The sequence below is a fragment of the Caloenas nicobarica genome, chromosome 15 (assembly GCF_036013445.1).
Source record: "Caloenas nicobarica isolate bCalNic1 chromosome 15, bCalNic1.hap1, whole genome shotgun sequence".
NCBI classification, from domain to species: domain Eukaryota; kingdom Metazoa; phylum Chordata; class Aves; order Columbiformes; family Columbidae; genus Caloenas; species Caloenas nicobarica.
This window is the reverse complement of record NC_088259.1, coordinates 2,269,676-2,293,230: the sequence shown is the minus strand read 5'-3', so window position 1 is coordinate 2,293,230 and position 23,555 is coordinate 2,269,676. Positions and strand designations below refer to the sequence as shown.

The following is a 23,555-nucleotide window of genomic DNA, read 5'->3' as shown; positions in this document are numbered from 1 at the left end:
GGGGAGATCCCAGCTAGGACCCAGATGCTAACACTGATGTGCTGACAGGATGTCTGACAGTGTCCTGCTGCCCTGCACGAGTCAAGCGCTGCATATGTTTTGTGTCTTCCTAGGGTAACCCTCTCCCTGGGATCTTCAAGTTCCAGGTGGTTATCACCACCTTCGAGATGATTCTTGCTGACTGCCCGGAGCTGAAAAAGATCCAGTGGCGCTGTGTGGTCATTGATGAGGCTCATCGCCTGAAGAACAGGAACTGCAAACTCCTGGAGGGGCTGAAGCTCATGGCCCTGGTGAGCATGTTCTGCCGGGGTTAACATGAGATCAGGGGGGCCAGAGCTGGCCGTGCCTAGCGGTCAGGTGCCACTGCCAGGGCTGAGACCTCCTGTCAAAGCGTAAACCATCCAGGACCCATCAGTCGCTGAAGCAGTGCCGGTGGTGGGGCCCCCTTTGATGGCTGGGGCACTGGTGCCCTGCAGCCATCACAAACTCCTTTTTGCTGAAGGGGAATGATAACCCACAGCAGGCCACAGCCTCCCATGCCTTCCCATCCATGTACACTCCTGACCGTGCAGCGCAGCTTAGGCTGCTGCAGCACACGGGGGCAGTCGCTGCCTGGCCGTGCACGGCATCCTCTGGCCGTGCTGTGCCTCCTGCCCTGTGGTGAGCAGGGCTGTGGGGTTCAGGCTGGTTTCTTACTCCTCTGTAAACGTGGGACCAGTCCATGCCAGGGATGAGGGTGCGGGACTGTGCGTGGTCAAAAAGGGATCAATGGGCTGCTCTGAAAAATGAGTTTGGATGTCCAGCTCCTTTCCAGCGCTGGGAAAGGCAGCATTGCTGTTTGCTGGACCAAGGGCCGTTAGGCCTATTTGATCTCCCAGCCCTACCCAGTTTCCACCACACTCACCTGTAGCTGGGTGAGGCCTCTGAAAATTATTAGTCTTATGTCTCTAGTTCCCAAAAACCCTGCTGTTTCTCTTGTGCAGAGAGAACCCTGCTGGGTTGTGAGCAGTGTGGGGCAAAGCAGGATTGCTGCTGGCTCCCGTTCGCAACCGTCACCTCCCTTTGTACAAACCCTGCGGAAGCCTCCCACCCTACAACTGCCCTTCTTTCATAGCTGTGACTTCTGGGGACATTGCCTGCATTCGGTTGGTCAGGAGCATTAGCCTGAGCAGTGAGCGAGCACCCAGGCCTGTGGCACTGCTGGCACAGAGCAGCTGCTGCACCCTGGGAGGCAGCACCCGGGGGTGGCTGAAGCCAGAGCCTGTGGTGTCAGTGTGGGAAGGGAGCGCATTGTCCTTGAGGGGTCATTGCTCCTCACACCCCCAGGTCTTGGGGGGTTGTCTGGACCCCTGTCTGGACTCCCGTCTCACCTATATGGTGAACCTCTAATAAAAGCTCCTCCTCGTTCCCAGTGCACATTTGACACAGTCATACATGCCCTGCTGATTTTGGAGCACGCTGCTCACGCTGGCCCTAGCAGCAGGTCCCTCGCTGTCACGTGGCTCTGGGCCATGTTTCCCCCTGTTCTGCCCGAGCCCTGGGGAGAGATGTCGCACCCCTGGGCACAGGGGGCTCGGGCTGTGCCAGCCTCCGGTGCCAGCACGGCCTGAGGGCCTGTGCCAGGGCAGGGCTGAGGCCTGGGGCCAGGCGGCGTTCTCGGGTTTGTCTGTTGCTGCACAGAGCTGGACTGGGCTACGTCCAGGGGACGTCCTGAGAGCCACAAGATTGTGCGTGGCAGTGGCTGGGTCAGGGCTGGCACCATGGCCAGGGGAGCCTTTCAGGGAGCCTGTGTGTCCCCAGGCCACCTGGAGCGCTCCTGAGGCTGGAGGACAAGGAGCGTTGCGCTTCTCGGACCCCTTGGACCCAGCCAGTGGGTCTGAGCCCCAAACCTGTTTTCTGTGTATACACAGGAGCATAAGGTGCTGCTGACAGGGACCCCCCTGCAGAACTCGGTGGAGGAGCTCTTCAGCCTCCTGAATTTCCTGGAGCCACAGCAGTTCCCCTCGGAGACGGCCTTCCTGGAGGAGTTTGGAGACCTGAAGACAGAGGAGCAGGTACCTGGGAGAGTGACACTGGTGACTGTAGCACAGGCAACTGGGACAGATGGTCACCAAGCCAGGCACGCACTCAGACGCATGTCTCATAGAAGTGAATAGGACTCCTCATGCCAGGAGAAGCAAAGTTGTGACAGAGCCCCCAACGCTGCTCTGGAGAGATGAGACCAGCCTACACCAGGGTGGGGTCTGCTCCCCCTGGCTCCCTGCTGCCCCTTGCATGCCTGGGCAGCACAGCCACCCCAGCAATCCCACCTGGACTGTCCCTGAGACCAACAGGAGTGCAGGGGGAGGGAGGAGATCGGTAAGTCCAGGTGTCAGTTGCCCCTGGCAGGTTCCTCTGGGCAGCCCTCCTCCAAAGTTGCCCTTGAGCCTGGGCCATGGAGAGCAGCTCAGTCCCCTGAGCTGTCTCACTGCCATTTGAATGTCTGGCGAAAGTGGAGATTGCACAAGGATGGTCATTCTGAGGGAGCAGGGATGGGCATATGGAGCAACGATCACCTCAGCTGCTACCAAAGCTCTCAGTTCTCCTCCCGAGCAGACTCATGTACCCAAGGCTGCTGGCAGCAGAAGAATGTGAAGCTAATGGCCTAGGGCTGGTCACCCAAGGAAGCCAGACCCTGAAGGTGTCCTCGCTGTCAGCAGAGCAGCTGCTTCAGGGTCATTTGTTGTCGATTTCCAGCCTGGGGAGGCTCTAGCATTGCAGGTCCCTCTGCTGTTGTCACTGTGTGCTTGCCACATGGGGAAAGCACTGAATCTGTGTGCTTGCTCTGGCAGGTGAAGAAGCTGCAGTCCATCCTGAAGCCCATGATGCTGCGACGGCTGAAGGATGATGTAGAGAAGAATCTGGCACCCAAGCAGGAGACCATCATTGAGGTGGAGCTGACCAATATCCAGAAGAAATACTACCGGGCCATCCTGGAGAAGAACTTCTCCTTCCTCTCCAAGGGTGCCAACCAGCATAATATGCCCAACCTCATCAACACCATGATGGAGCTGCGGAAGTGCTGCAATCACCCGTACCTGATCAATGGTGAGGGCTGTGCACAGGAGGTGTGGGGGGATGGTGTCAGTGCAACATGCACTGGTCACTGCCTGCAGTGCTCACCTGGCTTGGCAACCAGCTCAGGGGCTTGTGCCACCTGCTGCTGGTGTGATTGTGCATCCAGGCCCAGCACGGAATGCAGTGACCTGCCTTGTTGACCTCATGGGCAGCCCAGCTCCCCGCAAGTGCTGCTGGCTGGTGGGCACCTCAGGGTCTTGCGAGGCTCGCTGTGTTTGGGGTGTTCTGGTGCAAGACCATCTCCCAGCCTGCTGTGTTTTGACAAGGGTTGGTGCAAGCCCTGAAGCAGCAGTGTCACAGGAGTGGATGGGCTGCTGGACCTCTAGCCAACCTCCCTAGATCTGATTGACTGCATGGGTCCTGTTCCTCATGTGGTGGCTGCACTGACAGCCTCGCCAAGAGCTCATGTCCCTTCTCACCTGACAGGGGCGGAGGAGAAGATCCTGGAAGATTTCCGTAAAACACACAGCCCGGAGGCACTGGACTTCCAGCTGCAGGCAATGATCCAGGCGGCAGGGAAGCTGGTGCTCATTGATAAACTGCTTCCCAAGCTGATCGCTGGTGGGCACAAGGTGCTCATCTTCTCCCAGATGGTGCGCTGCCTCGACATCCTGGAAGACTATCTCATCCAGAGGCGGTTAGTACACGCTTCAGCATTCACCACAGTTCTTCCACATCTCCTGTGTCCCGTGCTGTAGACACAGAGTGGGAACAGCCCAGGGTGGGGGTTTGGCCATTCTCTGCCTCCGTACCAAAGGATTCGAGTTCCAGGCTACTGCTGGTGGGCGCAGGGACCCCAAAGCTGGGCAGCTCTGACCTGTCCTTTTTGCACTGCCCAGGGCTAGTCCTGGGAGTGACCAAATGGAAATAGGCCCTTCCCTTGGGCCTGGTTCCCATGAGCCCCATATCCACGCACCATGTGTGAGGTCGTGATGATTTTGCTATCATAAGAGGAATGAGTTTTGGGAACAACCACAGTGCACAGAGGCTGTTGTGGCCTGAGCCTCCACCTGTGCGCAGGTCCTGCCAGTAAGTCCCAGCTGCCCCACACACAATGCGGGGAAGGGGCACAAAGGGGTTTGTGAACCGCAGCCAGTTCAGGCCCTGCTGTGATACTGCTCTCGCCTCTTCCCCTCGCGGAGCAGGTACACCTATGAGCGCATTGATGGGCGGGTGCGCGGGAACCTGCGCCAAGCTGCCATCGACCGCTTCTGCAAGCCCGACTCGGATCGCTTCGTCTTTCTCTTGTGCACGCGGGCAGGCGGGCTGGGCATCAACCTGACCGCTGCTGACACCTGCATCATCTTTGATTCGGACTGGAACCCACAGAACGACCTCCAGGTAACGGGCTGGGCTGCTGGGAGGTGCTGCAGCATGGCCCCTGTCCCCCATGCCAGCCGGGGAGGGACGGGCAGCAGCACCCGGCTGTGCTGGCACAGGGTACTGTGCTGGGAGCCCCAGCAGGAGTGGGCAGAGGGGGCATGTCATTGGGGGAGATCACGGTCTGGCTCTAAAAGCAGGAGTGGGCCACAGACCAGGCAACGCCTTGTCCATACCTGGTGTTGGTGCAGGTGAAGTGTTGGGTGTCCCCACCTGCAGAGAGCCAGGGCTCCAGCCTGAGCCTCGTGTCCTTGCTCGGGGTGCAGGGGTCTCCGATTCCTGCTCCAGCACCTCACAAACCTGGCACTAACCAGCCCTAACCAGAGCCCTACCAGCTTGGTCATGGGCACCAGGTGAGGGTGCTCAGGTGGGTGCGTGGTGGGTGCTGGTGCAGGTGCCACAAGCCACACGTCGCTGTCCTGCTGGGCTCCCTGTGCTTGACGCGGTGCCCTCTGCACTCCCAGGCTCAAGCTCGCTGCCACCGGATCGGGCAGAGCAAGGCGGTGAAAGTCTATCGCCTCATCACCAGGAACTCCTACGAGCGGGAGATGTTCGACAAGGCCAGCCTGAAGCTGGGCCTGGATAAGGCTGTGCTGCAGGACATCAACCGCAAGGGCAGCACCAACGGGGTAGGTTGGCTGTCAGAGTGGGGCTGGGTGGGCAGCCTGGCAGGAGAGCTCTGCTCCTTCCCCTGCAAGTCAGTGCCAGCTCGGAGCAGAGACCTGGGCAGGCTCCTGGGGATGGAGAGCCTGGTCCCGCACACTTGCATTGCTGCTCTGTGCCCTGGCAGGCTGTCCCTGCACTGCCACAGGGCTGGGTGACATGAACTGAAATTCCTGACAGTGCCTCAGGCAGCATTTTGAAGTGACCTCTTTGCTGTAGCAGTGGGAGGTCAGAGTTGGCTTGGGCATCTCTGTCCTCGCTCCTGGGGCAAAGGGAAGAGCATTCTCCTGCTGTGCCATGCCCAGGGCGGCTGGCCAGGTTGGTGATGTCCCCGTGTTATGGGCAGGTTCAGCAGCTCTCAAAGATGGAAGTGGAGGACCTGCTGCGGAAGGGTGCCTACGGTGCTCTCATGGATGAGGAGGATGAAGGATCGAAGTTCTGCGAGGAAGACATTGATCAGATCCTCCAGCGCAGGACACAGACCATCACGATCCAGTCTGAGGGGAAGGGCTCCACCTTTGCCAAGGTGTGCTGCGCTCCATCGGGAGGGAAGGGGGGCTCCCCTGGGGTGGCAGGGCACACAGTGGGAGTGCGCAGGGCAGCAGTGGTGGGCTGAGCTCTTCATGTGTGTTGAGACACGTCTGCATGGAGGCCCAGCTCTCCTACCTGTCCTGCACCGGGAGCGAGATGTTGCTGGGGCACAGCAGCAGTGGGATCTCCTGTGTCACTGGTGTCAGCAGAGCAGCGAGGAGGGGACCCCAGCCTGGGCGGATGATGTGGGGCTGCCCAGGATGGTTCAGCTTGGCAGCTTCCACTCTGCCTTTGAGGGAGGCTCAGGCTGGTGCAGAGGCAGAGCAGGGGCCATTGTCCAGGTGCCAGGCAGTGCCAGGGTGTGCTCTGTCACCGGCTGGCGTTGTGCCCCAACACGTTGTGCAGTCGGGGCACTGCAGGGTGGGGGGCTGGCTCTGCTCATGGGCTGAGGACTCCTTGCTGTGGCAGCTGGCCATGCCCAAAACGAGACGCTCTGCCCAGGGCTGGTGTGGGCAGGGTCAGTCTTCTCCTTGGGGAGATGGATGAGTTCAAAGCCTGGGTGAGATCCGGTCCTGAGCATGGGCTGAGTTTATTTGATTCAGGGTATGTCGCCTTCCCTGCCCTTCCAGACACCGGTGCTGCCTCGGTGTGGTGCTTTGGCGAGCAGAAATGCAGGTGGAGACCTGGGCTGGTGGTGTGGGGAGGAGCTGTGGTACCTTCAGCACAGCTCTCCCACAGCACAGCCCATCTCTACCTCCATCCTCACTCTTCTGCTGCCATGGGACCTGGCTCTGCGGGAGACCCTGGGCTGATGGGACCAGCTGCCAGCCTGCACGATGCCCAAGGCTGGGTGCTGTGGGTGCAGCTGTGCACCGAGGGGCCGTGACGTCCCTGCAGGAGAGAAACTGAAGGGCCAGCTCTGTGCTGTGCTCGGGGCTGGTATCTGCTGGGGGCACCAAGGGCCATGTGTTCCTCCTCCTCTTGCAGTGTCACAGCCCAGGCTCTGTGTCCAACGGGCAGGCAGGACCACAGAAGAGAGGGGTTCAGCTCCCTTAGGCCTACAAAAAGCCCTCTGGCACATGTCAACATGGGATGTAACCCCATGGCAGTGAGACTGTGCCCTGCAGACAGATGTGTTGGGGATCTCTGCATGGGTGAAAGTGCCTCTGGATGGTGGGTTGCACCCTGTTCACTCCTCTTCTTTCACTCCCAGGCCAGCTTCGTAGCATCAGGAAACAGAACTGACATTTCCTTAGATGACCCCAACTTCTGGCAAAAGTGGGCCAAGATAGCAGAGCTCGATACAGACGCCAAGAACGAAAAGGTAGTATCCAGCTTGCGACCTGTGTGCCCCACAGCTGATCTGACCCCACGCGGTGTGGTCTCCAGGCAGGAGCCGTGTGCTTCTGCTGGGCTCGCGAAGGGATGTGTGCTGGGCACCAGGAATTACTGCATGGGAAGACTGACCCGTGGGTGCTGGCTACAGCCCCAATTGCTTTAGCCCCACGCTGGGCTGTGTCTGCCTGGCATTTCAGGGTGCTCAGGCTGTGCTCCCAGCTCCTTCCCCAGCCCACTCTAACCTAGGACAGAGCTGAGACCCAAACCAGAGCACCCATACACAACGGTGCTCTGACAAACCCGGTGCCACAGCCACAGCATTCAACATACATCCCTGCAACCTGCCTTCGTCTGGGAGCACTAAAAAGGTGGGGGAGCAGCACAGCACCTCACAGCCCTCACAGCAGTGCCATGTTCACCAGAAAGAGACATTTCTTCTGCCCAGAGGTGCTGCCTTCCAGCCAGCACAGCGCTCCCAGTACGGGCCCTGCTGAGCTCCTGGGCTCAGCTGCAGCCTGGGCCCCTCCTTGAGCTCCTGGGCTCCCCCATTGAGCTGCAGCCAGCTTCAGTGTGGCCCCGGCACCTGCCGGAACTCCAGCTAAGGCAGCACCGCAGTAGAGATGGTGTTAGCACCAGGAGAGAGGCCCTGCAGCGCTGCAGAGCTCACTGCTCCAGCAGGGAGAATGGGAGGAGGGGGTGGGTGTGTGTCTGTCCCACATGCTTGAAATCCAGGCAAACTTAGATGACATGGATTCATTTGACAGGGTGTGGGGAAGGAGAGGGGGCAGGTACATGCTGTTTAATTTCTTATGGCTCCCTCCTGCGCCTTCGTGTAAGTTGTCTTTCCTGTTCCAGCCCACCCCTGTCCCCATGACACACAAATTCCACTGCCTCCAGCACCGCGCTGGGCGCAGGCAGCGCTGGGAGGGCCTGGAGAATGATTCAGAGCTGAATCAGCTGCTGGTTCTCAGCAGTTTGAACCCAGAGGGCCTGATTTTCAGCCTGCCATGGTTCAGGCTGGGTTCTGTGCTGGCCAGGAATTGTCTTGTGTGTGCAGGCAGATCCACACGCAGGTAATTTGGAGCAGATATCCCAGTGGGAAGGTGATGAGCAGGCACAGGGCTGGTGAGCCAGGCGTGGCATGGCAGGGTGGAGAGGACGTGCTGTGCCCTGAGGAAAGGCAGGTGGTTCTGGTGTTCCTACCCATACCTGAGTGCATTCCCCTCTCTGTCCCTTGTAGGAGAGCCTGGTCATCGACAGGCCCCGGGTGCGGAAGCAAACCAAACACTACAACTCCTTCGAAGAGGACGAGCTGATGGAGTTCTCCGAGCTGGACAGTGACTCGGACGAGCGACCCACACGCTCGCGGCGCTTCAACGAGAAGACACGGCGGTACCTGCGGGCTGAGTGCTTCCGTGTGGAGAAGAACCTGCTCATATTCGGGTGAGTCTCGCCCCCTCCCAGAGAACACAGCCACAGCCTCCAGCTGCCCCAGCACACACAGGCCACTGGCTGCCCCAGCCACCTTCTGTCCCTCCTCCTCGCAGCAGTGACCTCCCTTGTGGGACCTGGGCTCTGAGTGAACATTTGGGATGGAAGGAGAGTTCAAAGCTTGAGCTGGCAGTTGGCACTTCCAGAGGCTGCTCCTGCTTCTACCCTGTTCAGTCCTCGGCAAACATCTCCCCCATAGTGTGGGGGCAGAACATCCCTGTCCGGGGAGCTAGCAGGGAGCTCCTGGAGGGAGGCACTGGCGAGGTCTCTACTTGCACAGGAGTGTTAATTCTGTCTGTGTTCCTGCTGTTCCAGCTGGGGACGCTGGAAAGATATCCTGACCCACGGGCGGTTCAAGTGGCACCTGAATGAGAAGGACATGGAGATGATCTGTCGGGCCTTGCTGGTCTATTGCGTCAAACACTACAAGGGGGATGAGAAGATCAAGAGTTTTATCTGGGATCTCATCACGCCGACCAAGGATGGCCAGAACCAGGCTCTGCAGAATCACTCAGGTATTGCGTGTTCTCTCTGCCATTGCACCTGTACCCGCTGCTGCTGTGCCAGCCTGTGGGACCGTGGCTCAGGAGTCAGAGCAGAGCTGACTGCAACAGCCAGTGAGAGCAGAGCTGACTGCAACAGCCAGCGACTGGGTGTGCTTGAGCGCCGCGACTCTCTGCACAGAGAAAGCCGCTGCCATGGGACGGACCCCCACACTGCTCCTCAGAGCCGGCAGGGCTGGCTGGGTGGGGAGGCTGTTTCCTGGCTCCCAGTGCCGTGGCTGGTGCAGAGAGCGCCTTGTGGTGGGCACAGGGATGCCATCCTGCTCTCACGTGGGCACTGCTAGTTTTTCTCAGGCCTGCGAATACTGCCAGAGTGTCGCCGGGCAGGGTGTCCCTGCACAGGGCACTGGTGGGATGCTGGTGACCGAATGAACATGTTCAGTGTGATCGGTGCGAGGGTGCTTACTCCACTCAGAGCGCAGGCGTGCCCGGCTGTTTCTCAGGGCATCGCAGGACACGGCATGGTTCATCGTGCGGGGACTCTGCCTGCTGTCAGCCCCAGCCCCAGTGACGGCGGCTGTGGCACCAGATGCAGCACCCGCGGCTGCACCGGGAAGCTGCCTGTGCAGCCACCTCACCCCGGGTCACCAGCTTGTGTCTCCTCATCGTGGTTTTTGTCCCAGACATACTGGTCTGCAGTGCCTGCCCTGATGGGTGGGGGTGCAGCGCTGGGTCATCCCGAGACCTCTGCGATGCAGAGTCCTACTAGGGTGGTGCTGCCTTCTCTCACTCCTTCTAGCAAGACCCTTGGTCTCAGGTCTGGCTGTTCAGAGGACTCGTGCGCTTATTTTCCAGTGTATGTGAGGTCCGTGTATGTGAGGTCCATGCGTCACACCACATGTCCAGTTGCATCCACATGCTGTTGGGCGGAGGTTTCCAGGGTACGCTCAGCTTCAGGCAGGGGCCACCAGCACTGTCCCCAGCCCTGCGGTCCCGCTGGCTCTCCCTGCAGCAGGCACTGCAGATCCCCCCTGCCTGCGGCGCCGCGGCTGCTCTCTGCAGCGTCCCGTGGGGCTGGAGCAGCACAGCGTAGAGCCCACCATGCAAACAGCATCATGCAGCTGCAGTGGCTTTTGTCTTTAATGGTATAAAGACAGAGCCATTGCCAGCTCCTTGGATCAGCTGTGGCCTGGGACACATGGTGAGTGCTCATGCTGTGTCAGGGGACTCTGTGCTGCCAAACAGTACAGTGCCTGCGTCCTGCGGCTCCAGGACAGGTGAGTTGGGCTGAGAGGGCCAGCAGGGGAGGCCACGATGCTCCCTTGGGGTGGCCAGAGCCCCTGTCTGGGTGCTGCTTGTTGTGCACGTGGGTCTGTGGCACAAGGTGAGTACCGAGGAAGCTGGGACGCTCCAGCCTGCTTTTGACACTGGAGACAGGCTGAAACCTGGGGATCCTGTTTCAAGGTGGTGGAGCACCGGGAAGGCTGGTCTGGAGTTGTGTTGTTGCTGAGCCCAAGAGCACTGCCTGTTACTTGGTGCCTAAAACCCAGCATCACCATTTCTTCTGTCTGGAAATGTCCGACTGGTTCACAGTGTGAGGTCAGTGTGGCCTTCAAGTGGTTTCCTGATGTTACTTCTTCTCAGTGAGGGTGACAGAACACTGGAACAGGCTGCCCAGGGGGGTTGTGGATTCTCCTTCTCTGGAGACATTCAAAACCCGCCTGGACGCCTTCCTGTGTAACCTCACCTAAGTTTTCCTGCTCTGGCAGGGGGATTGGACTAGATGATCTTTTGAGGTCCCTTCCAATCCCTAACATTCTGTGATTCTGTGATTCTGTGATACTCCGATCACCTCCTACACTCCGGCACCATCACCTCCTGCGCTTGTCACACAGCCCCGCCTGGGGTGCTGGAACTGGACTCGAGAGCCCTGTAGGGAGCAGCGCAAGAGATAGAAAAAAATTGGCTGATCCGAATGGGCTTCATTTAGATAATGCCAAGTAACGAACAAGCCGTGGTGTCAGTGGAGGGTCAGGAATGCTTTAGTGCAAGAGCAGCACTAAAACCAGATATTTAGCAGAGAGAAGCAACCAGAGCTTCTCTGTCAGCTCTTCAGAATGGCTTTTCCCACCTGTGAAACTTCCATGTGGTCTTGCCCAGAGGAACAACAAGACCATCTTGCCTGACCTCAGGAGCTGGAGCGGAGCAGAACCTTCCGGTGCGGAGCAGCCCTGCGGCTGGTGCTGCTGTGGCTTGCCAAGGACCTGCGGTACCACTCGTGTTCACAGAGAGCTGACCAGGTGATTTGTACTCTGGGCCTCCTCAATGTGCAGGGAGCATCAGCAACCTCCAGCCCTTGCTGGCGCGTCCCGGGGCTGTTCCTGCTCAATCCTGTATCTGTGTGACTGCGAGGGGTGAGCACAGCACGCAGGCAGCCCAGCTCAGAGCTCTGCTCTGGTCCAGCCCGGTGTCCTGCCCTCCCTCCCGGGCGAGACCGAGCTGCTGAGGGATCGGCGTTTGCCCAGAGTTCATCAGGCCAGTCCGGGGCTGGGGACAGGAGTCCTGGTGCCCATTGCTGGGCTCCAGCAGCCGCCTGGGCTGGAGCCCTTGTCCTGTCGTGGAGCTGCAAACTTTATGCAGGTGTTGAGGACACGGCAATGCTCTCTCTTCTTCCCTGGTGCCACAAGACCGAACAGGTGAGACGGGACTGCCAAGACGCTTCTTTCCCCGTCACACAGAGGCAGGAGAGATGTGCAGGACCCTCACTCAGAAACGACTGCCCAGGGAGTCAGCTCATCCCTCTTGGAAGACTCCAAACAATGGTGACCACATCAGGAGTTGTTTCCATGTTCTGCTGTGAACTCGCATCTTATTTCAAGGTTGAAAATGTGTCCCATTTTCAGCTCCAGCCACTGGATCTCATTTTATCTTTGTCAGCCAGATGGGATTGCATTCCTGTTCCTTTTGGTATCTTTGACAAGTGTAAATGCCCCCTGCAGTGATCTCGTTCCCACACAACCCTCCTCGTCATGCACTGAGTAGGAAACAACCCTTACAGATCTGTCGTTTGTCCGTCTCAACCACGACACAGATCAGATCATCAGGGTTGTCTTCTGGTCTTTAATCATTTGGGAGCCTCTTGTTTGAAATCTTGTCCTATATCACTGCGTTGTCCCCACAGGGTGAGCTTCAGAGCTGACTGTAGCGTCTAGGTAAGGCTGCGCCCAGGAACAAGGTCCCTTCTATGCTTCTGTGATGTTTTGATGCATCCAGGGGCCGTGTTATCCTTTGGGCTCAGTATTGCACTGAGAACTCACAGCAATTCTGTTTCTGTGGTGATCCCCAAGTGTTTCTTGGGGCCAGAGCCTCGCATGCTCTGTGCACCCTGTGCACTTCCCACCCTGGCTCACCGACCCGCGGCCAGGAGCTCTGCACGGCCTCCAGCTCGCAGCCCTGCTGCCCTGCCCAGCACCGCGGGACAGAGGTGCCTCGCAGCAGAGCCCAGCCTGCCTGCGGTGCCTGCGGTGCCCGCGGTGCTGACCGGCCGCCACTTGCTGTTACAGGCTTGTCAGCACCGGTGCCCAGAGGCAGGAAAGGGAAGAAGACGAAGAACCAGATGCTGCTTCCCGAGATAAAGAATGCGGACTGGCTCGCCACCTGCAACCCCGAGGTCGTCCTGCACGACGACAGCTACAAGAAGCACCTCAAGCAGCACTGCAACAAGTGAGTGTGGGAGCCCAGGCCGGCTCGTGGGGACTGGGGGCTGGGGGCTGCAGACCTTTAGCGCGGGGAGGCGGGAGGAGCTGCGAAGGGCTCCCGGCCCACGCAGGATCACCAGCTCTGGCTGCTGGACCGCTCTCGGGTGCTCCTGCAGCTAATGGGAGCTGTGTCCCGAGCAGCAAACCCCCGGCTGCTGGGCCCCAGCGGATCTTTAGTGACCAACGACAGAACCCCAGGGAACAGCAGGAAGATGTGCCAGGGGAGGGTCAGTTGGACATGAGGAAAAGGTTCTTCACCCAGAGGGTGCTGGACGCTGGGACAGGCTCCCCAGGGAGGTGTCATGGCCCCAACCTGACAGTGTTCAAGAAGAGACTGGACAACGTCCTCGGACACACGGGGTGACCTGTGGGGTGTCCTGGGCAGGGACGGGAGTTGAACTCGATGATCCTTGTGGGTCCCTTCCAACTCAAGAAATTCTACGATTCCGTGATCACAGGGCTGGGCACTAGCGTGGCACCACATGGCCAGTGCCCATCCTGCTTTCAGAAAGTGGGTCCTCCCACGTAGGTAAACATGGTGCTGAGCAGGGTTCACCAGCTTCACCGGCCCTTGGAGCGTCCCCCTGCAAACGCTCTGTGAGGGCTGTCAGGCCAGGCCCTGGGCTGGCACCTGGGCACCTGTGTGCTAGCGTATGTCCCTCTTTGCTGCCCCGGGACAGGGTTCTACTGCGAGTGCGAATGCTCTACTACCTGAAGGCTGAAGTGCTGGGGGAGGCCGCAGACAAAGCCTTCGAGGGGACCCCTGCCAGGTAGGGACCTTACGGTGACCCCTGCAGTGCCTCTTGGGGAGGTGGTGGCAGCACCCAAGCTCTGCCACAGCCGTCAGCGCAGCCACGGCTGGGCTCACCGCAGCGCCGGGCGGGTCAGACACGGGGGTCAGATCACCACATCTTGCTCAGGTGAAACTTCATCCTTGGACAGCAGCTGTGCCTGGGCAGGGATGTGGCTGTGGCAGCCCTGTCGAGGCAGCTCTGAGGCTGCAGCACCAGCCCGGGGTGGGTGAGGACACTTGGGGTCACCCTGCAGCCTGCAGGAGAATGTCTCCACATGCTGCTTGACAAATTGGCCTTTGATCCAAAGTGGGAGCCCACAGAGACTGTGCCCGGTTCCCAGGACCAGGCCTCAGAGCAGAGCATGCCCTGTGGCTGTGGGCTGCAGTCCCTTCCCAGCGCTGAAGACAAGGGGGCCAGCAGGCTCGATGCTGCTCAGCCTGCAGCCTGCCAGCTCCTGGCCTTCCTGCAGAGACTCAGCTCATGGTGTGATATGCTGAGCTCAATTTCCTAGAGCAGGGGCTGCCACCTTCCCCAGCACAGCTCTACCAGCTTGAGTCTTTGCAGGGGGGGACATTGCAGCCCACCCTGCCAGATATGCTGTTCTTTTGGGGCTGGTAGGTTTGCAGTGTTTTCCCCCAAGAGACGCTGCTCAGATCAGATGGGATCTCCAGTCCTGTGGCGTTGTTGGGGTAGGTGGGGAGACGTCTCTGGAGACGTGCGCGCCAGGCCATGGCGTGGCCCCAGGCCAGCCTTGCGTTCGTTAGCTGTCCCCAAGCCAGCGAGTGATGGCTCCTGTCTGCCCCAGCCCCTGCCCAGCAGCGCCCAGTGCCCTCCGGTGTCTGGTGATGCTGGGAGAGGGGCATTCATACCTTGTGTGCTGCAGGGAGCTGGACGTGCTGCTGCCAGACATCGACTACGTGGAGATCCCAGTGGACTGGTGGAATGCTGAAGCTGATAAATCCCTGCTCATCGGTGTCTTCAAGCACGGTGTGTACCCAGCTTGTCCAGTGGGTGCTGGTGCATGAGAGGGACCCAAGTGGAGCACCCGGCCAGGTACCAGAGCTCTGGCCATGCACCACAGCCACACAGGGCCAGGCAGCTCTCCCAGGTGCCGGCAGCTGCAGCACTGCTGGCTCGTTCCAGTGGTGTGGCAGACACACTGTGGTGTCCATGGCTGTGACTGGTCTCGTGGCAGACTCTGGTTTGCCAGGAGCAGCCTGCAGTCACCACATGAAGGTGAGGAGGAACGCCCAGAGCCTCTCCTGGCATCCCCAGCCTTGCCATGATGTCTCCCTGGGGCTTCCAGGAGCCACGGGGCTGTTTGCTCCCAGCTGCACCCGCCGCAGGTGCTGGGCACAGCTCCAGGTGTGCACTGCCTCCCGGGCAGGGCTGTGTGACGGAAAGGCTGGCCTTTCTCTTTGCCCTCTGCCCAGGGGCTGCAGAGCAATTAGCAGCTTTTGGGAAAGTGTGCTGAATTTCTGGGGGTGAGAATTGCTCTCACAGCAGCTCAGAGAGTGAGAGCCAGCTGGGGAGCTGGGTCCCACAGAGCAGGAGGTTTGCCTGAACCAGGCTCAGGCCTGGCTTTGTGCCGTCTTTCTCCTTTTTGATGGCCGGTGGCGGCTGGCAGGTTACGAGAGGTACAACGCCATGCGGGCGGACCCGGCGCTGTGCTTTCTGGAGAAGGTGGGCATGCCGGACGAGAAGCTGCTCTCCGCGGAGCAGGGCATCAGTGACGGGGCCCAGGATGCTGCTGAAAGGTGGGCAGGGGATGGAGCCAGGCTCTCGAGGGCTGGCTGGCTCATTGCTGGGGCCACGTTAGCAGTTGGCAGTGCTGTGGGGTGAGCCGTGTGCGGGGAGGAGGAGGGAAGCAAACTTCACAGCGGGCAGGGGGAGACGGGGGGAGCTGGCTCCCCAGTCCGAGGCGGAGGGGTGGCATGAGCACCATCCTCCACTCCCTCCTGCTGACAACTGGCACAGCCGAGGGGCTGTGCTGCTGCTGCTACCAGAGGCTAATTCACTCTCTTACCTAGGGGCAGCATGGAAAAGGAAGAGAGCAATGGAGAAAAGCTAGAGGGGCTGCCAAAGCAGGAGGTGAGTGGGATTCCCGGTGATGGATGCACGTCTGCTGGTGCCAGGCCTGCCATCCTGGCCTGTGCTGCAGGCTTGGCTGCCTCAGCTCTGCCGCGGGCACCGGGGAGCCAGTGCTGCTGGTGACCCTGCTCTGTGGCAGCTCTGCCCCGCGCTGTCTCTGTGGTCTCTGCTTGCTGGAGCACGGCTTCTGCTGTTGCCTCTGGGTGTTCCGTGCAGCCCTGGGCGGCATCCGCCTCATGGGAGCTGGGGGGGACTGAGGGCTGGGGACAGCCGGGGGCACTGGCACTCACATGCAGCTTCAGGGGCCACATGGGCCCCTGGCAAAGCAGTCAGGGGCGTCCCAAAAGAAATAGCTTCAGGAAAGAGGAAGAGCAGTGAACAAGGCAGCACGGGAGGGTGCAGGGTTCGTCTGAGTGGTGGAGGCTGTCACACTGTGACATCCTGCGCAGTGGCACCACAGCCTGTGTCCCTGTGGTGGACATCCCCTCCAGGCCCAGAATGGACAGCACTGTCCCTCGGACCTGTCACCTCCCCTGTCCACGCTGCTCTGACCCTGTGTGCTGAGGGCACAGGACACGCAGCCCTGCCCGTCCGGCCACCCGTAGCCTGCCAGGGCTGGCGGGCTGCGAGTGTGGAGGTTCTGTGCGGGGCTGGAGAGCCCTCTCTGATGGTTTCCTTCTGCAGGACATCGTGGCTGCTGGGGTGGGCGAAGCTGGTGAGAAGCGGGACGAGCCAGCGGCAGGTGAGGCCGGATCTCCTGCAGCGTGTGGCTGCGGCACAGCTGGAGCCAGAAAGCCGAGGCCGGCGCTGCTGGTGGGAGGGTCATGTTGCTGGGCTGGGGGATGTGCTGCTGGGCTGGGGATGTGCAGCTCGGTGCTGGTGGGTCAGGCGGGTCAGGGGCCCTCCATGCAGAGTCACGAGTGACCCAGGGATGGTCCCTGTGGAAGAGCAGCCAGGGTCTCAAAAAAGAGTGTTTCCAGGCAAAGCCAGCCAGGGCTGACTAGAACTGTTAGCCTGCCCTTGCCTGTGCAGCTGCCTGCTTGCGATGAGCATGCAGGGTCTCTGCAATGGCAGTGCTGGCAGATGCCATGGGCTGGCTGGTCCCGCTGCGGAGCAGGGAGCTGCAGCCCTCTCCCATGCATGGCCTGGCCCAAAGCTGGCATTTCTACCTCCATCTCTGCCTCTGGGCCCTCTCTGAAGGAAGCTCAGACATGGTGAGGCTGTGAGCCAGCAGCTTTTGGGGTGTGGAGGCCCAGAGATAGTCACCAGAGCCCCCCACTCATGACTGTGATCCCTGGTGTCCCCCGTGGGATGGGGAAGCGGGGAGGCAGCTCTTGGAACCAGCCGGAGGGACGCGGGAACCTGTGACTTTGAGTGTGCATTAAATACTAATGTCCTTGCTGATGTTTGAAGCCCAGGATGGCTCCGACTCAGACAGATCCTGCTGGCCTGTCTCATCTGCCCTCACAGCCAGACTGCGGAGGCTCGTCACCGTCTACCAGCGCTGCAACCGCAAAGAGCTGCCTCCCCGTGCTGAGATGCTGGTGCCCGGTAACCATGGATACTGGCTGCAGGACGAGATGTTCAGGAGAGCCTCTGAGATGGACTCAGTGAACAAAGAAATGCAGAAAAGGTAATGCAGTGAAGGGTCCTTTCCAGAGCTGATTTAGTTGGAATCCTTGCCCCCTGGATTCACCCAGGCAAATGTCACCACGCTGTCTGTGCAGGCAGCTGCCCGTGGAACAGAGGCACGTGGGTCCTTGCTGGGCAGGGAACGCAGCTCCGGGCCGCAAGGGAGCCGTGTGGCTCCAGCAGCCAGCCCGGCCGGGGAGCCGCTTCCACTGCAGTTTGCGGGTAGCAGCTGGTGACACGGTGAAAGGGAGTGAGGGGACAGCACTTCAGGGTCAAATCCAGCATCTACTGGGCCAGGATCGCCCCAGCCCTCGCTGAGCGGGTGCTGCTGAGCAGCGCTGTGCACTGGGGACACACCGTGAGTGAGGGATGAGCACCGTCACAGCACACGTGCGCAGCCCTTCTGAGCCCTGTGGCTCTCAAGCCGCTGCATTAACCTCCTGCTCGTGGCCTCGGGAGCCCCGTGGTGGCATAGCCTGGGCTGTGCTCCCGTTCTGTTTGCGTCCCAGTAAGTGGAAGGACTGTGGCGCAATCCTGGCAGCCTGAGTGACTCTGCAGAACCCAGGGAGGGTGTGCGGCGCGTGGTGCTGCCTCCATCGCTGCTGGTCCCCAGTGCACAGGCGTGGGACCTCCTGACCCACAGGGGCTCTCTGTGCTCAACAGCCCTTGATGGCTTTGTCTTCTGTGAACTTGTCCCGGTGGCAGGAACCCACGTAAGCGCTTGGTGTCTGTGCTGCCCTGTGCAATCTATTCCTTGTTTGGAAGCCGCTCCAGCCCACTGACCTTCCCTCTCCCTTCCCTCTCCCCTTCCAGTTATACCACCCCCTTTTCAAAGTGGGGCCATCAGTGGTTGTGCTGTGGACACCACAGCTGGCTGGTATTTCCTGCTCTTTAATTCTGTGGGCTTTTTTTTTCTGTGGGTCTCCTTACAGGAGTGTCCTAGGCAGTTTCCCACCAGCCTTCAATTTGAGGCCTTTCAGCAAACTCCCCTTTGGGTTCCTTGTTTTCATCATTGATTTTTTTATTAGCTTCTTGTTATTCTCCTTTTCGGGATGAAATAGCACTGCAGAGGGCTCACGACCCCTGGGAGCAGCGGTGGAAATTCTGGTCTAGGTGTATTTTGGTCAACTGGGGAGTGCTGTGGGTGCTGTCATCCCATCTGTTCTCCCCTGACGTGTCCCAGCTGCTGGTGCTGGCTCAGAGCTGCAGTTCAGAGGAGCTGAATTTTGATTTTCTTCAGCCCGCAGCACTCACCTTGCTCTGCCTGACCTGCTCCTGTGCTTGTCCTGCAGTGCGCGCCCTCGGCTGTTCTCTGGGGCCTATTTCTCTGTGCTGTATTTGCCCAGGACGCTCTTCACTATCTCTATCCTGGATCGTTCCTTTGAGTGATCCCCATGAGGTGAAAGCTCAGAGGGTCCAAGCCAGCGTGAAAGTTGTGCTCTAACAGTGCTGTAACAGAACCCCCATCACCACGGCTGATCTCCATCAGCGGGAAAGGGGTGACACCCAGGAGTCCCAGGACTCAGCAGGGTGGATGGTGTTTGTTACTGGGATTCTTACAGCAGTGAACCCCCGTCCCCGTTTCCCTCTGGCAGAGGCTGGATGAGAGCAGGTCTGCGGGACCTTCCTCTCTAATTCCTGGAGCAGAGACTTGGCCTTTCTGTGGGGGTGATGACACAACCCGATGTGGCAGGAAGCGAGTAGGTGAGACAGGGTTGTGCCTCCACAAAACTGCTGGAGGCGGTGCCCTGTTGGCAGCACAGCCAGGAGCTGCACTTGGTGGTTTTTCAAACAACCCAGAGTGGTTTTTCAGCAATCAACCTAGAGCCAGAGGGCCTCTGGCCTTTGCCCCTCCTTGCTGTGCACCATAAGGATCTCAGGTTGTGGTGGTCTCCCCGGTGTGCTCCTCCTGGCAGCTCCCCCAAAAACACTGGGCAGTAACTAGATAGTCCTGTGTGACCCCCCCACCTGGTGCCATGCCCATGCTGGGACCAGAATGTCTCTCAGTGGTTTCCATGTCTCCTCCCTGCCCCGCAGGTGGACCAGGAGGGAGCAGGCAGATTTCTACCGCACTGTCTCCTCCTTTGGGGTTATCTATGACCAGGAGAAAAAGATCTTTGACTGGGCCCAGTTCCGAGCTATCTCTCGACTGGAGAAGAAGACAGATGAGAGCCTGGAGAAGTACTTCTACAGCTTCGTGGCCATGTGCAAGAATGTCTGTGGTCTCCCACTGTGGAAAGAGGATGGTGAGTGGAAATCGCATGGCCTGTGGGGGGGTAATGGTAGGTCCAGGGACCCTTAAGTTAGAAATGGAGAGCGAGGGAGGAATTTCAGGGACAGCTGGTGGCAGCGGGACGCCGGGCAGGCTGTGGCTTGCAGAAGCCACGTGCATTTCTGGCTGCCTTGTCACCACCATGTGCCACCACCCCAGCGCAGTGCGATGGCAGGGCAGCCCTGTGGGCTCAGCCCTTGCTCTCACAGGTCTCACGGAGCTCTCCTATGAAATCATAACCGATTTTATCCAAGACAGCAACCTCTAGACGTGAGGGAGGAGAAGGAGAGAAGCAGCAGATCACCTCTCCTTCACACTAATGCTGGGGGTTGTTTGCGTGATTTGTATTGCTGCTTTCTTTCTGAGCATCTCTCTGCTGACGCTGTCAGTGTCTGCACAGAGCCCGTGCTGTGGCGTAGCTGACCAGAGAGCTCTGCCACAGGGCAAAGGGAGACTGAACCCACCGCGGGAGGCTTGGGCAGCCTGGCCAGCACACAGGGCAGCTGTTTGCTCAGGGTGCCCTGCAGAGCCCCCGTGAACTGGCACTGTGCAGGACATGGCAGATGAAAAGCTGCTTGGGGCCTATTTAAACACAAAGCGATTTGCTTTTAACAGCAGCAGGAAGGATTTTGTCTCAGAGCTGTCAGGAGGTCTGGTCTCAGGTGCAGTTCCTTGTGTGTGTGCATTAATGCCTTAGGCAGGTGTTCCTCGGCGAAAGAGCTGCAGGAGTTGAGGGGCTCTCTTCCCTGAGAACCTGCTGAAGGGCTGCCAGAGGCAGGTCCAGGCAGCTCCAGCACCGCTGGCGCTGATGGAGCAGAGCTCAGACCGACTCTGGAATCCTCTGCAGCCAAGTACCACTCTTGGTGCAGCTGCCAAAGTCAAGGGAGTTCACTCCTGTCTGTCTGCTCAGTGGCAAATGAATGGAAGGTGGTGAGACTGGGAAAAGAAGCCTCAGCGGTGTCTGCAAGCACTGCCCCACCTCACCTGCAGTCTGAGCGAGAGTTCACACTCACCTTGCTCACCGCTGCTCTGAGTAACTCATCAGTCTGTGTAATGGGGCCTTGGCTTTACTGTCCCTGCTGCAGGTCCCCCAGACCCTGACATCTATGTGGAGCCCATCACGGAGGAGCGTGCTGCCAGAACCCTCTACCGTATCGAGCTTCTGCGAAAGGTGCGCGAGCAGGTGCTCAAGTGTCCGCAGCTCCACGAGCGGCTCAAGCTGTGCCGGCCGAGCCTCTACCTGCCGGTGTGGTGGGAGTGTGGCAAACATGACCGGGACCTGCTGATCGGTACCGCCAAGCACGGCCTGAATCGCACTGACTACTACATCATGAATGACCCCCAGCTGTCTTTTTTAGATGCATACAGAAACTATGCCCAGCATAAAAGAACGGGGCTCCCAGGCCCAGAAACCCTGTGCTGCCTTTACCCGACTAACTCCAAACTCTACAGTTCCCCTCTATACAGCCAGGTGGACCGGACTTGCGAATCCCTGGAGAATGAAGCTGAGAGTCACATCAAGCTAGAAACTGTAGACAACACCATGTCCCAGGCCGGGCGCAGTCCACCGGGTGCAAACTGTGAAACTTTCATGTCTAAAGTCCGGGACATCATTTCCAGTAACTACGATGAGAGCTCTCTGCCGGACTCGTTGGTGTGCATGATGTACGACGAGAAGGCCTGTAACAGCGAGCAGAGCTCCCTCGCCCGAGACAGCCCAAGTTGCACAGATGTTGGAAGCAGCGTTGCTAAACTCTCTGAGGGCAAACTGGAGGGGGACGAGGATCCGTCCAGCTGTGATGCAGATGCCATGAGAGAGACTGCCTTCCTAGAGGGTTTGCAGGTGGGCTGCGAGCGAATGGACAGTCAGAACGAGGACACTGAGCCTTCCCCGGCCACTCCCGACAGCGGTCCTGCCCCAGCAGAGCTGTGCGAAGCCTTGCCGCAGAAGGGAGACCTTGCCAGCCCCGCGCCAGCGCTGCCTGCGCACGGGGCCATGGAAGGGGTCATGGGCGTGGGGCTCTACAGTCCTGGTCTTCATAACTATGACATAAAGGTTCCTCCTGAGCAGAGGTTCATCAGTTTGCTGCAGGAGAAAGGAATGGAGGCAAAGTCAGGGCCAAGCCAGAGCCACAGCGAGGAGGATGAGGAGGAAGAAGAGGATGATGATAATTCTGAGGCAGCAGCAGATGTTGTGGGAGGCTTGAGTGGTCCCAGGACCAGGGCCGGTTGTGGCCCCGAGGCTAATGAACTGGGAGGCGAGGAGCAGAGCTCTGGCCTCCCCACACCCGAGGACACTTGCCCAGAAGATGTGAATGGCGAGAGAGAGTCCCTGGGGCTGGGGACACCCGAAGCTCTGGGGGAACCTGGGCCGGAGGGCAGGGAGGACCATGGCCTGGATGAGGAGAGCAGCCTGCAGCACTCGCCGGGCCCAGCTCAGAGCCAGGCTCTCAACCTGCCCGCACCGCTGCTGGGGGCCCCCGGGGCAGAGCCCCCCTGTGCCCTGGGGGAGGCCTGGGGCCAAGGGGCCGAGGGGCTGGCCGGCTGCAGAGAGGCCCTGCACCCCCAGCCCCAGGGGGTGAAGCAAGAAGAGTGTGAGGACAGAGACAAGGGGGAGAAAGCCTGCGGCAGCCAGAGTCAAGGTACGGTCCTGAGAGCTCCCTCTGGTTGACAGTGACCTTCAGCTGGGGTGGAGGTACCTGCTGTCCTCCCAAAGCCTTGGGTGGGGCTGCCGAGCCCCTGGAGCGGCCTCCCCTCTGCAGGAGCTGGGGTCCTGCTCGCTGATGTCCTTGGGGAACAAAGGGTTGGTGGCTGCATTTGCCAGCAGGGCTGGCCAGAACCCCCATCCCGAGCCCAGGCAGCCCCTCTGCCATGAGCAGCGCATGGAATGCAGACCACCCGTCCCTGCCTGGCACAAGGCGCTGCCTGGTGAGCAGCGCCTTCTGGAGCAGCCTGTGCCCTCCTCCTCACCTGCCCCGGGTATGAGGATGGTCGGGAGTGGGGGCTACTGCAGTACAAGCCTCCCAGACTTGGCCCAGTGGAGCGCTGGCCCTTCTTGAGCAGCGTGGGCTGCCTGCCGTGACCCGGGGCTGCTGCGGCTCTTGGTGGCTGGTGAGGGAACGGAACTCTTGCAAGGCAGCTGGGTGCTGGGATGGGAAGGTGCGAGGAGTTGCTCCAGCTCCAAGACAGTGAGAGAGGCAGGGCAGTGATGGGCTCTGTCCTCTGTTGCTTTCTCAGATGGTCCAGAGAAGTACTTGGAGGAAGAGAGCAAGAGTTCTGCTTCTGTCCTGCCTGGGGAGATGGACGACCTTCAGGATGCCCGGGCACCGACCATAGCCCAGCTGCTGCAGGAGAAGACTCTTTACTCCTTCTCTGAGTGGCCTAAGGTGAGTTTAAAATGAACGCTGTTGGTACTGCAAGTGTTACAGCGTAGCCCTGACCAGCAGTGGCTCACACAGCCCCAGCTCTGCCTCCTGCTCCTCCACACAGGCCTGCCCACAGATGCTGCAACGGGCCTGCTCTTCCCAAGCACCGGGGCCATGGGCACGCCTGCCCCAAAGCAGCTCCCTGCCGAGCTGAGCTCACTGGGCCTGGCTTTGTCTTTAATCCTGAGATAACACACGAGTCAGTTGCTTGAGTCCCAGCCTGGCACTATCCAATTCTGTTTGCAGGACCGTGTGATCATCAACCGCATTGACAACATCTGCCACGCCATCCTGAAGGGCAAGTGGCCTTCCTCCAGCCAGCCGTTTGAGACACAGAGCCTGCTGACGGCTCCAGCGGTGGCCAGCAACGCCAGCAGCAGGAACAGCTTTGCCGAGTCAGAAGCCCCTGATCCCAGCTTCAGTAACGGGGTGTTAATCCCACAGGTACAGAAGGTGAGGGTGGCCCTGGGGCAGGGACAGGCTTGGGACTCTGGGGCGAAGCGTTGCCCAGAAGTGCTCAGGAGTTTCCCAAGTGGGGCTGGGGTTTTCACGGCCTTTTG

The 23,555-nt window shown here is 59.7% G+C and overlaps 1 protein-coding gene across 6 annotated transcripts in view; it reads left to right on the top strand.

Annotated features, from left to right (window-relative positions):
* The window catches only part of CHD6 (chromodomain helicase DNA binding protein 6), an 89,191-nt gene that overhangs the window by 55,351 nt on the left and 10,285 nt on the right, over positions 1-23,555 (top strand). For 4 of the 6 annotated variants that reach the window (XM_065645982.1, XM_065645979.1, XM_065645978.1 and 1 more), the window contains 21 exons: positions 114-290; positions 1,911-2,054; positions 2,832-3,087; positions 3,544-3,754; positions 4,263-4,458; positions 4,962-5,126; positions 5,507-5,686; positions 6,905-7,015; positions 8,270-8,472; positions 8,836-9,035; positions 12,587-12,746; positions 13,462-13,551; positions 14,459-14,562; positions 15,203-15,332; positions 15,606-15,666; positions 16,351-16,408; positions 17,080-17,299; positions 19,336-19,544; positions 20,656-22,212; positions 22,808-22,956; positions 23,242-23,448. In XM_065645982.1, coding sequence (XP_065502054.1) covers positions 114-290; positions 1,911-2,054; positions 2,832-3,087; positions 3,544-3,754; positions 4,263-4,458; positions 4,962-5,126; positions 5,507-5,686; positions 6,905-7,015; positions 8,270-8,472; positions 8,836-9,035; positions 12,587-12,746; positions 13,462-13,551; positions 14,459-14,562; positions 15,203-15,332; positions 15,606-15,666; positions 16,351-16,408; positions 17,080-17,299; positions 19,336-19,544; positions 20,656-22,212; positions 22,808-22,956; positions 23,242-23,448 — 4,788 coding nt within the window. The remainder of the gene's footprint in view (positions 1-113; positions 291-1,910; positions 2,055-2,831; positions 3,088-3,543; positions 3,755-4,262; positions 4,459-4,961; positions 5,127-5,506; positions 5,687-6,904; positions 7,016-8,269; positions 8,473-8,835; positions 9,036-12,586; positions 12,747-13,461; positions 13,552-14,458; positions 14,563-15,202; positions 15,333-15,605; positions 15,667-16,350; positions 16,409-17,079; positions 17,300-19,335; positions 19,545-20,655; positions 22,213-22,807; positions 22,957-23,241; positions 23,449-23,555) is intronic. The other 2 variants (XM_065645983.1, XM_065645980.1) reach the window with 1 other exon arrangement.